Raw genomic sequence first — 13,036 nt, 5'->3', positions numbered from 1 at the left:
AGCCATCACTGGTGCTGGCCCAGCACTAAGACAATGCAGGTAATGGGGGCAGTTCCTCTATTCCCTTTAAATGAAGATGGGACTAATTAGCAGGCTCTCAGATAAAACTGGCAGAAGATCATTTTTGGCAACCAACAGACTAAAATAAAATTACTCATTGATCTAGTTAATATAGGACATTGAGAGAAACCCTAGCCAACTGTGTACTGTTGCAAAGGTGAGAATTTTCCTGGGCTGTTCGGATGGAGCATGTAGCTCTAGACGTCTGAGAGCCAGCACAGCTGAGAAGGAAACCCCATCAGCAGATGACTGACAGGTCCCTATTCTTACTGAAGGGCAAGTGATCGGGTGGTCATGCTACTGGGAAATAGAGCATTGACTGCGTGGCTGAGCCACTGTGTTAGCTTTTCCTGGGAGGTGTAAGCTATGATCAGAGACACAGATAGGATCTTTTTAAAAGCAGATAAACACTGAGAAAGTATGCTTAAAATGCAGGTGAGCCAAGTCAAATTTAGGAATACAGGAGAAAAAATTCAGCCTGCAACCATAAAGTAAGAAGCCAGAATCAAGTCCGGTAAGGGAGGAGACACAGGCTATGGAACTGGACTCGGGAAGCAGGTTAACAGCTGGAATCCTTATATGCCTGAATCTAGCATATCTGAAGGTGTATCTGCCTTCATCAGAGACAAGAGTCAAGCTAAACAATTCCTTCGCAAATCAGCATGACTCAGCTTCCCAAATCAGCAGCATATCTCCAAATCTCTTGAATTAGTGTTAAGAAGCATGGTACCATTGAGAAATGATTTTCAGTTGTTTAAACTTACAAAGAGTTAATTTGCTGAAACATATCTTTGATCATTGATAAGTTATTGAACTGAAAACCAGAAAAATCAATTATGGATAAGCAAATTGACTAGAAATTATATTTCAAAATTTTTGGTTTAGGTGAATTCAACAATATTTGTCCAGTATTTAAGAACAAAGAACATGAGGTGCCTGGGTGGCTCAGTGGGTTGGGCCTCTGCCTTTAGCTCAGGTCATGATCTCAGGGTCCTGGAATTGAGTCCCGCATCGGGCTCTCTGCTCAGCGGGGAGACTGCTTCCTTTCCTCTCTCTCTGCCTGCCTCTCTGCCTACTTGTGATCTCTCTCTGTCAAATAAATAAATAAAATCTTAAAAAAAAAAAAAAAGAACGAAGAACATACATACACATCACATTTAGGCCATTAGCATTTTAACACACAATTCCTTTTTTTACTTTAAATTATGAAGTTAGGGGGCACCTGGGTGGCTCAGTTGGTTAAGGGTCTGCCTTCAGCTCAGGTCATGATCCCAGAGTCCTGGGATCGAGACCCACGTCTGGCTCTCCGCTCAGCCAAGAGTTTACTTCTCCCTTGCCCTCTGCTCCTCCCCGTTTGTGCTCTCTCTCAAATACATAAATAAAATCTTTTAAAAAAATTATGAAGTTAAACTTAATACTGATGATCTATTAACCTTCATTTGTTTCCTGAAAACTCACAAATACTGCTTTTAGGATAGAAAATAGGTCAGAAACAGTTTGTTCAAAAAAAAAATTAGAGTCTGGTTTATGTTTGAAACAACTGAACCATTACATGATAGTTTGGTTACCTTAGTTAATTTTTTTAAAAGATTTTATTTATTTATTTGACAGAGAGGGAGAGCTCACAAGTAGGCAGAGAGGCAGGCAGAGAGCCCAATGCCAGGCTCAGTCCCAGGACCCTGAGATCATGATCTGAGCTGAAGGCAGAGGCTTAATTCACTGAGCCACCCAGGTGCCCCATCTTAGTTAATTTTGAACTAACAATTGTTATAATTTCCTCACAGTATGGAAATCATCATTAATATAACCAGCTAGGAAAAAAAAAATACCACCTAAAATCTACTATGAAAGTGATGTAAGAGACTGTCTTTAGTCATGATATTTATTAATACAGCTCACAGGAAAGCTGAAATTTGGCAATCATCTAGTTACTTTGATTTATGTAGACAGAGAAATTATCTGGTTGTCAAATACATAACATAACTAATATTTCACTTTCTATTTTATAGACCTGACTTTAATGATCTGAGCATTTCACATTCAAGTCAAATTTGCACCTGAAATCTCTAATTCATTCTTTTTCCATTACACCTTGCACTGATAATTTAATTGCTCAGATATAAGGAATAGTATAAGATGAAATAGGTTATAGATCACTCAATGCTAATGTTAAATGGAGTGTTGCCTAGTCAGTTACTTTTGACTAGGCCAAACTGGGGACAAGAACATGTGCCTCTGTCCCTCAACAATTCTCACCCTCAGCCTGTTCTCTGTTCCTTCCCACATCCCCAAGTTCTCTTCTCATTCCTATCCATTGTTCATGTCCTACAACTTTCTCTCCCTTCCACCAATACTTGCTGCTCTGACACTCGTTCAAAGGTATAAATAATTGATAACAGCTGAGAATATGAGTTTTCTCAGTAGTACTTGGATTTTACCTAGGTTCTAACTTCTAAATTATAAAGATGTTGAAGGCATCAGTAAACGGGTAACAGAAGCATTTGAGAAAGATGCGTCTCTTGCTGTTGCCCTTGAAGTTGTACCAAGTAGCAATTTGCTTAGACTACCCGGGAGAAAGGCAGGCAAGAATTCTGCACTAATCTCCCTTCCCATAAGACTCTCCTTTCTTTTACATAACCAGAAAATACTTATTTTAATTATCTATATACTTGTTTCTATTTTTCCTGTATAATTGTAAGGGAGGGCATGATAAAAGGAATGACATAACTAATATATTTTTTGCTCAATATTCTAAATTAAGAATTAAAATCACAATCTCCAGATGCCAGTTTAAATGATTAATTTTATCTTAACATTGTTCATAAGAATAATATATTACTTTTGGAGTTTTTTCACCAAGTTACTTAGTTAAAAAATAATTAGGTAATCACTAGTTCCTCCATGGAAAATAAATTATGTAAGTAGGCAAAATATAATTAGAAAAACAATTGGATAGCTCTACTCTAGGTTGTCTTCAGTACAATGTACAATATGCAAATGTTCATTCATTTGTTAATTTTAGAGGACAGCATTTCAGTGCAATAATTGGAAACAGCTCATAGCCTGTTCTGTGAAGAAACAAAACATTGTTTGTGTTGGTGTCAAGTAAGTTAATTATGCTTTATACTCATCAAATGGAGCATATAATTGATTTATGAAATTCTGTTATCATTGTGCTTAGACCCTTGTTAGTAACCAAGAATTCTAGTAGTTTCTTATTATTCCTAATGTACAAAAATCAGCTGGCTATTCTATAGGTTTAAAAAAAATACAATTCAGAACACTTGTACTATAACAAATAATTTTAAACAATATACCAAAATGTACAAAAGCCACTGAAAAGACTTAAAAAATATTGCATTTGTTGTAGTAATAATTTTGTATTTGGTAAACTGTGCAATTTTTCTGCATTACTTTGTAGAATTTGAATGTACTTAAGATCAATGGCTTAAATGCAATTTTTATTTGTGACATAAAGAATATAAAATTTTGTCAGTCAGTATTCTTTTGCTCTTTTATGTTTCAATCTTTACAGTTATCTGAGAAATTGTCTGAAGCATTGAATATATTGTCAAATATTTACCTGAAAACAAACAAAAAGTGTTTTCAAGCAAACATGTAGCTAAAGAAGGTATAAAATTAATTCCATAACTCCCTTTTATACCTCCAAACACTCCTGGTACTACACACCTTTTTTTTTTTTTTTTTTTTTAAGCATTTGTGGTATCATACAGAGCCTTCCTAAAGCAGAAGTTAATATTAAAATAAAAAAGAACACTAGTCCTAAATTCCCAGTTAAAATCGAATTATAACCTTTGAACTTCCTGCCTTTCAATATTTATTTTTCACACATTAATTGCTCAGGTCATCTTAGACCTCAATAAATTCTATACATTTGATAAATGAATGCAAGTTTTCATCTTAAGTTTAGGTTTAAAATTGTTAAAAATTTTGAGCTATATAATTTTTCATTAAACAAGGATCCATATCAAACATTAAAAAGGAAAATAATTTAAAAATTTTCATTTTGTTTCATTATCTAAGTGTTTGATCATGCTTGTTATCTAGTAGGCATAACCAGAAGATTCTTTTGTAAAGCAAAGGATCAGAAAGGGGTAACTAGAGAATGTAAATTATATTACTTTTTAGTATTTTAGTACAAAAACAAGGTTGTGACAAACTGGGAATTTGCTTTATGTTTTTAATTAAATGTTCTTAAAATGCCAGTAGAATTATAACAAAATGAAGTTCTTTTCTTTGCTGCTTCCTGTCATTGTATATGCCTTATTTCAGTTGTTTGTTTATTTATTTATTTATTTAAAATAATCTTTTCCCAGGCCCACCCTCTGCAAACCTTATTTCAGGCACTTAAATTTGGGCCCTAACAGTGTAAAATACCTGCATGTACTCCATATGCTAATTCCATATGACAATAGCTGGCACTAAAAAAAAAGTTACTCCAAAATGTAAAAATTACACATTTTTAAAATTAGAGGTAGTTATAATACAAATAGGGACCATCTAAAAGACAGTTGGTATAAGATATTTCAGTGGGTTGGAGCAATTAGGATTTATGATATTACAAAGCAGGCAATTCTAAATATAAAGAAATGCCTTAACAGTATTCAATAAATTGCCTATATTAAGATTTAAAAAAGCAGCTCAATAAGTAATGTTAACAAAAATTACCAGTATAGTTTCATAAAGATTGTATGTGTACAAGTTGATTATCCCAAACTGAACATTTTAAAGAGACATTTTGCCATAAATTTGCTCTGCAGGTAATTTGTATTACCTTATCTTTCTAAAATGGATTTTGAACAAAATATAAGAGCTCTACTTAAAATTCTGCCTCTTCTTTTAAGTCTAAGAAGGATTGTATGACACCTTTTACATGGTAAGTCTGTCAAATAGAGATGATCTGATTTTTCTTCTTAAATTGCATACTACCTTGCACTATTTAACACATGAATTGCTGGAAGTGGGATACATTCAATGATGATCTTTGTCCTACAAGGCAATTAATCAGTTCGGGGGATTTATGAAAAGAAACCCTAGTTTCTCTTAAGAGTTTAATAAATGCTTTGCAATGATTTTTTTAAAGAGTAGGCCTTAATACCTAATCAGTTGCTTTCAATGGTTAGATGTAAGAGCGGATAGTTGTAATTACAAATTACAACTTCCAACTTTTATTTCTGAAGGAAGTGATACTTGAGAGATGAGAAAGGAACTAATTTTAAACTGCATTTGCCCTTTCATCCAGCTGCAGTAAATATCCTTTTCTAAATGGCTTTAGGGTTTGTACTTTAAAAAAAAGAGAAAGTTCATGACTAAATTAAAAGAAAACTGGTGACTAAAAAGCTTTTTCATGAAAGAGGAAACACAAAAGACTGTTGAGTATATACAAGAAATATAATATAAACCTGAGTCTTATAGGTAATGCTCAGTTTAAAATTTCATATATCATGAAATGATAAATGTCTATTCCTGACTATGAATATGAACATTTAAAAAATGTCCCATAACTCTTTTTATCTGTCTCAGAAACAGAAGTTGTAGTGTTATCTGTGAGCTAGGCCTGTAGCCTGTCAATATTTTTACTTCTTAATTTTATGGAATGTTCTAAAACCATCACATAGCTATTTGAATTTGAAGTTTTGATGTTAGCATTTTACACACACACACACACACACACACACGGAAAAAATCACCTTAACTAAGGATGTCAAGCCTAATGTTTGAGCTTAGTCATCCAGCTCTCCTTAGGGAAAACAGTATAATACTAAAGTGACTTGACACTTGCATTTTAATGCAACTTTTCTAATAGAAGAATAAAAGAAATCTGTTTTTGTTTGTTTGATGTTTGGGACAGATATATTTTCTTTGTGTAAACCTGTCGTCTGAAAACCAGACATATAAATAATCAACTGTCGATAATAACTTAAATGTTATCCCAAAATTTAAAGGCCGGTTAACACAGCCATAGTAATAAAAGAGCTCGGTTATAATGTCCAAAGTAGACCCTCAAGTGGGCATGCGCCATCGGTGGCACTCAGAGTGACTGGGTTCGAGGGCGGGATGGCCGGCAGCAGGGGACCATCTAAGGCGCTAAGTCTGGGGCGGCTGCGGGGTCTGGGGTTATCCCTGTGCTCTGGGGACCGGTGGCAGACACAGCGCTCTGTTTTCAGAGCTGGCCAGGAAAGGAGGACGCAGCGCTCGGGTAGAAACAAGAGTGAAGCCGTCTCCTTATAGGTGCGACGCCAGCAAAGCGCTGAGCTACAGGCCCAGGGACATCGTGGGGTGCGGTTACCATTGCGGTGATCCCGGGTCTCCGCCGGGACTTGCGGCACTCCACCAAACAGAAGAGTCTGTCGCTTCCTCAAGCCACCAACACCTCCGCGCGACAAAGTGAAGGCGCCGGGAAGCGGGAGGCTGCGGTCCGGGCCTGAAGCGCGGGGTGGTGCGGAACCCGACGGCGCGGGGGTCCCGCGTGGATGCCTGCCTCCCTGAGGCCGCCCTATGCGGGTCAGTGCGAGGAGCCCGGCCCAGACGGGCCGCTGCCCCGGGACCTCCTCCCCGCGCCGGCGTCCTCCTCCCGCCCGCAGGGCCCTCAGAGGCTCGGGGGTGGCGCGGGCAGCGGCCCCGGAGGCTGGGGTGCGGACGCCGTGAACCTAGGGGCTTCTCTAGCGCCAGCTGGGACCTAACTTCGAGCGAAGGACAATGTCAAGTGCTAGTGAAGCGAAAGGAGGAGGGTGCGAAGACAATGTACTTCGGGTGCCTTTGCCACTCGTGCCACGGACCGAGATCTAAGTCGACGGACACCAGCAGCTGGGGTCGGGGGTGACAAGACCTGACTTTGTTTCTGGAACCGCCTTCAATTGCTCCAGAACTTAACCCCGAAGGAGCTTCGAGGCTTTGGCCGCACCTACAATCCCCGGGAATCGCACCACGAAGCCCGTGCCCCGGGGCCGCCTCCTGGACCGGCGCTCCGAGGCCGGCACGGGCCAGTCGTTCCCTCCGGTCCCGCCCGGAGCTCCAGTCGGGCCCCGACCTCCGACGTCCTTCCGGCGGCCGCGCGAGGCCTGGCGGCCTGGATCAGGCGCCGCGTCCGGCAGCCAGGGCTCCCAGGGCCCGGGGACGCGGCCTCGGCGCAAGCGCGCGAACCGAGGCCCAGCCGCCCCCGCCGCGCCGCGCAGGTGGAGGTGGCCCCGCGGGCGGAGTGCGGTCCTGGCCGCCAGGTCCCTCGAGGAAGGCGCTGTTTTGTCGGGCTCCCTCCTCGCTGCTCCCCCAGCGAGCGCCCCCCGCCTCCTCCCCAAGGGTTTAGCGTGTCTTTTTCGGTGTCTTTCTTCGACGCTTCTCGGTCCGCCGACCGCGCAGCAGCACGCGCCCGCGGCCACCACCGTGGGCAGAACTGGAGGGCTCGGGCGGCACGGGGGCTGCGGCGGGGCCCCGGCGGGTGTTCCCTCCCGGGCTGAGCGGAGCGGGAGGCCGACGCGCGGCCCGGAGGCGCGGGGGCGGGAGGTGCGCGGGAGGTCCCCGCCGGGGAGGGGGCCGCGCCAGGTCGGGGACGAGGACGCTCGCTCGTCCCCGCCCGGGCCCTCCGTCCCTCCCCATCTGTCGGACCAAAGCTGCTGAAGCTGCAGAAATGTGCTGGCGCCTGTCCACCGACTGCAAACAAAACCCAACAAAAAGCGGCGAAAGGAAAAGCGAATATGGCGCTGCTGAAAATGGAGCCTCGGCATCGAGAACGTCTTTCTTTCCTCCTCTGCCTCTCACTTCGTGCATCTCCCCCGCTAGTCCTTCAACGTGACGCGCCCGGGCTGTCCTCCCCGTATGGCCGACCCCACCGCGCGTTTCCTTTTCTTATTCCTAACCTCCTTCCCCCCCGCTTTTCCCTCTTTTCTTTCCCCTCTCGGTTCCTCTTTCTCCATTTTGTGTCACAGGCGCTTTTCTTCTCAGTTCCCTTTCTGGGCTCTCACTCCCCCGCCCGTCTCACTTTATTTCGTGTGTGTGTGTGTGTGTGTGTGTGTGTGTGTGTGTGTGTATCGGGGAGCGGTGCGGAGGGAGGGTAGGGATGGTGAGGCGAGGCACTGAGTTGCTTTGGTAAAGAAAGGTTTTCTCTGAGGACCCAAGAATCTCCTGTAATTAGTCGCGCGCTGGCCTGGCGGCTGCAGGGACCTCCGCCTGCCGTCACCCAGGGCGCTGCTCCCGGACTCGCGCGACAGACACTCGCTCAGCAGCCGAGCGCCACCCGCCCAGGAGGAGGCTCAGGGTTGAAGCCAAGGGAATACCTTTAAAAGAAAAAGGAGGGGTGGGGTGGGGGTGAGAGGAAGAGAAGAATCTCGAATCTCGCTTTTGCAGCGTTCGAAGGCACGGCGTGGCTGGGGTAAATAGGGAATCTGACTCTCATTTTCCCAGGGGACTTCCAATGCTAATTTTAAGAGAAGCAATTTTTAAGAGAAGACAACAATGGGAATCATATATTTTTTTTCCTTGTTTTATTTTGAACAGAGGGAACCCCAGGCACTAAGATAGTAATGGTTTTAGGGATAAGCTGCTGCTGCTGCTGCTGCTTTTTCTTTCTTTTTTTTTTTTAAATTACTTTTTTCTTTTTCACTCATCGCTGACTTTGATCTCTTTTTAAAAAGGATGAACTCTTCAAGAGACAAATGCTTTTGAATAGGTAACGCTTCCAAATTGAGGTTCTGGGATAGTTTCTCTAGACGTTTTATGATTTTGAAGTTCAAGGTCTCTAAGCGCTGTTCAGTGAAACAATGAGAAGTATGTTGCTACATTAAAGATAAAGCAGAAGGTGGGATGTCCTGATGGCGCTTCATCTTCGCAGTGGAGACTCTTGGGTTTGGTTCGGTTTTTTGCTTTTGGCTGGGAGGAATTTGCCTGCGTTCTATGTAAGAAGCATTTGAGAGAAGCTATTTCAAGTGAAAGACTTAAGTCAATAATACAAACGTGAAAGCACTGACATCATTTTCTGACCTGAGTGCCTCTTTTAGTCTTGGTAAAAAGATTAATCTACATATAGTATTTGAAAACAAAATGATTTTGCTTTCCAATATTTTTTAAACCAACTGTATTTCCCTTTGTTCACATTTACCTGTGCATTTTCATGGTCTTCTGGCCTGTTTTACCTCCTCACTGTGGTCTCTCAGATCCACATCCTCCAGAATACACAACAACAACACACCAATGTTCATCCCTTATGTGATTCTAATGCTCCTGGAATTATTTGAAAAGTTCAAAATTTTATAGGAGACATTTAAAAAAATGTATTAGGGAATAATTTTTTTGAAGGAATGTTAGAATGTTTCTTCGTAAAAGTTACCTTCCTGGTTTTCAATTCATTGCCTTTGACTACAGTTCAGTTACATATCTCACTTTCAGATGATTTTTTTGTGAAAGAAAGGAGAAAAGAAGCAGGTCTTGGCAAGAACTAAATCAATGTAACTAGGCCTTATTAAGAGCCTTAATCTGTAGATTGATACCTTCAAAATATGTTTATCAAATTGAGTTTGGCATATGTTTTCTTCTGACTTAAATAGTTGACTTAAAAATCTTATAAAAATAGGTTAAAACTTGTTTTTAATTCAGGGTCCTGCTTTGTCATGCTTTTCTCCCCCCAGATGAAAAAATAAGACAAGCCTAACTTGAAGGGTAAATAGGTTTTGTTTTTTGTTTTTTGTTTTGTTTTTTTTTTTTTTTCCCCAGACAAGCTTTCTTAAAATGGTCAAAGTTAGGGAAGTTATTAGTATCCTTTAGTTTAATTGGAATGATTCAGTACTTATACCAAGTTAATCCTATTAAGATGGTATTTCCTGTTGGGGGGGATATATTAAGGCACAACTTAGATTAATCTAGATGGACAACTTTGAATATCCTCTAAGCAATAGGGGATAGAAAAATGTATCAGTTATCCAAACTATGTATGTATATATTAAGTACCAGTAGTGTTCAAAGCCCACTGAGGCAATATATTGAGGAGGATACAGGTAAAACATGGAGTGTGGAAAAAACAAAACAAAATATGGAGTGTGTTGTTGAGGAGTTTACAGATTATAAAGCAGTGGCTAATCCTTTATTTCATTAAAAAATTCATATAAAAAATAAAATTAGATCATGACCTTCCTCTACTCATAAACTTCATACAGATTAAGAACCTAGATTAAAGAGAAATAGAACTTTCAAAAATATTGGAATGTAATACAGGAGAATATCTTCTTGATCTTGGAGTAAGGAAAGATTAGAATGCACAATCCATAGAGGAAATGATAAATTAAATATTAAGTAAGTAAACATATAGTACTGTTAACAGGAAGGCTACATACCGACACAAAAAAAAGTTATTTCCTTTTAGGGACAAGGAAAGAAGGAAGGAGGGAATAGGAAGAAGTCCAGGGGCGGGGGGTGGGGGGGGTCTCTTTGTAAAATGATCAGAGGCAACAATAGCAAGATATTATCCCTTTTTGTTTCTTATACTTTTTAAATTAGTTTGTTAGAATTTACTTAAAATTCTCTAACATTAATTCCTAGTCCCAAACCCCCAAAATTACAGATTTCTTTTTCTTAACCCATATTAATCCTTGTAAGGTGGCATTCACACATATGACAACAAAATAAACACTCCCCAGTGTTTTTCCTGTATGGTCTTTGAATGTTATATGATGTTTACAGCAAAGATTTCCCCCTAGTTTGGTGTCTGTCTGTTGTAAACTTGTTTTCTGAGTGGATTTAGTGGGAAGAGGGAAACATGTTTGAAACTATGCATCAGCATAAGAGCATTTATTCTTATGTGATGAAATCATTAAAAATGTTTTCTAAAGTGAGCAAATTAAAAACCCTCTGTACCATTATAGAAGCACTCTTGAAAAATCTAGTAGTTTCAGGCCTATCATGCAAGATTTATTATTTAGGCATAGCTAGTGTTTTTGTGCAGGTTAAACATCAGGAATTGGTATTTTGGAAATATATACGTGGTCTCATTTTCTCATTTTATATGGCAAGAGTTCATACAATGTTGATTTCTACCATCACTACTTTTCATTAATAGAAGTTTTGTTTACTTGTAACTTCCTCTGGGAGTATTCATATCATGGCAGCATTGAAATAATGTAACATTTCGTTTGCTTTGAGACTGTATGTTTGTATTAGGGTAACAAGCACCAAGAAGCAACATGGTTATTATTTGGCTTACTCATGTGTGAACTGAGGGGTTTATGCACCAACTGAGTCACACAGTGGGCATTGCCAATACAATCATGTCAAATAAAAGTCAGAAAGTTAGACAAAGAGAAGCATCACTCTTTGGCATATGTGGACCCTGCTAATTTTGCCAAAATAATCTTCTGAAAGTTCCCAAACTCCTCAAAAACCTTCTGTGATTCCCTGTTACCAACAGAACTGCAGCCCAAGTCTCTTTCAGGACAAAAGAGTCCCCTGTAATGCCATTTCACTTGCATTTCCAGCCTCATTTCCAAATGCTGTCAAAAAAATCTGTGTTCTGCAGCTGCCAATCATATTTATAATATGTCCATTTAAGTGTGGTCTGTACTTGCTGTGTCTCTTTTCCTTCTTCCTGTTGATTAAGAGTATAAGAGAAAACCCAGCCAAAATAGAAGTTTATTTTTCTTAAGTGACAAAAGGTCTATAGGTAAAGAATTGCTGGTGTTTTCTCGGATTCAGTGATGTCAGACCTTTGCAACGTATTTGACCTTCACATCATGGTTGCAAAATGGCTGCCACAACTTCAGGAATCACATCTTCACATTGGGTTCAAAGGTGGGAAGGCAGGCAGAAAGCTTATTCTTCATGAGCTCTTCTCTTCTCAAGGAAGTAAAATATTTTCCAAAATAACCCATTCAAGGATTTCCCCTTACATATCGTTAGCCAGCACTTTACCATTCATTATCACCCCTAGTTTAGGGGCTGGGTCTACCTTGCTACATCAAGGGGAATCTTCTCCATGCCTCAATAAAACTGGAGTTGTGTTTAGCAAGGAATAAATGGGGGGGGGATGACTTTTGGGGAGGCAGTAAACACTGCCTGCCACATATTCCAGTTTGTTCCTCACACCTGCAAACTAGCGTGCCCCTGTCACTCTCTTGGAACATCTTTAATGACATTAATAACTTTTAGGCTTTTGTTTCCAATGGACAATGTTTATTTTCTAATTTACTTGAACTTTTTGTGGGACTCAACCAGACCCTCCTTGAAGTTTATTCATTCATCAAATATCCATTCTTCTCCTTTGTATAGTGATGAGAATCCTCACCTCTTATCAAATATCCACTCATCACTTACTATGTATCAGACTCTCTGCTAGGTGAAGACAATATAGCAAAGAATCATGTGTAGTCTTGGCCCTAGACCAGTGTGTGGTCTAGTGGAGGACACAGGTGAACAGGTAGGTGCAAAAGAATCTCTGTGATAGAATGAAATAAAATAGGGCACAAAGAAAGGAGAAGTCATTTATGTCACTCAGGTGCTATGCTTCTTTTCAGGGAAGGAAGGGAAGGGGGTAGGTAGTACAGCCATTAACAAAAACAATCTCACTGTTGACTGTTTCCCACCCTAGAAAAATACAGATGTGTATAGAAAATGGGGGAGCAGGACAGGAACCTGCGGAGCGTTGGCCTCTTCCATTGGCCTGAAAAATGCAAGTGGAATTCCAAAGATAGCCAATGAATTCTCCTTTCCTCCCCTCCCCTCCCCTCCCCTTTTCTCTCCTCTCCTCTCCCCTCCCCTTCCCCTTCCCTCCCCTTTTCTCCCCTCTCTTTTCTTTTCTTTCTTTTCCTTTCTTTCTTCAGGTAATCCGACTCATACAGAATCCACCCAGTGGATTATGAAGCGACTTCCCTGGGTTATTTACTTCATACTGTCTTCTGTTGAGGGGACCAGGTCTCACTCCTAGACCCTGGGTAGACCATGTCTCTAACTCTCTTGGATGTCAGAGCCTAACCACTCA

General features: G+C 40.8%; 1 protein-coding gene across 1 annotated transcript; it reads right to left on the bottom strand.

Moving 5' to 3' along the window:
- Positions 1-1,042: 1,042 nt before the first annotated feature.
- Positions 1,043-8,338, bottom strand: LOC309857722 (uncharacterized protein). Its single transcript, XM_082750445.1, has 2 exons — positions 6,371-8,338; positions 1,043-1,149 (listed from the first exon to the last, which is right to left on the bottom strand). The coding sequence occupies exon 1, from the start codon at positions 7,800-7,802 to the stop codon at positions 6,951-6,953; it is 852 nt and encodes a 283-aa protein (XP_082606571.1). The 5' UTR covers positions 7,803-8,338; the 3' UTR covers positions 1,043-1,149; positions 6,371-6,950.
- Between the last annotated feature and the right edge of the window lie 4,698 nt (positions 8,339-13,036).

Source organism: Mustela nivalis, assembly GCF_964662115.1.
Source record: "Mustela nivalis genome assembly, contig: HAP1_SCAFFOLD_1141, whole genome shotgun sequence".
Classification (NCBI taxonomy): domain Eukaryota; kingdom Metazoa; phylum Chordata; class Mammalia; order Carnivora; family Mustelidae; genus Mustela; species Mustela nivalis.
The sequence above is the reverse complement of the archived record's forward strand: the minus strand, read 5'-3'. Positions and strand labels throughout refer to the sequence as shown.

Coding starts and splice junctions, on each gene's coding strand:
- LOC309857722 (XM_082750445.1), bottom strand. CDS start 7,802: ATGCCGAGGCTCCATTTTCAGCAGCGCCATATTCGCTTTTCCTTTCGC.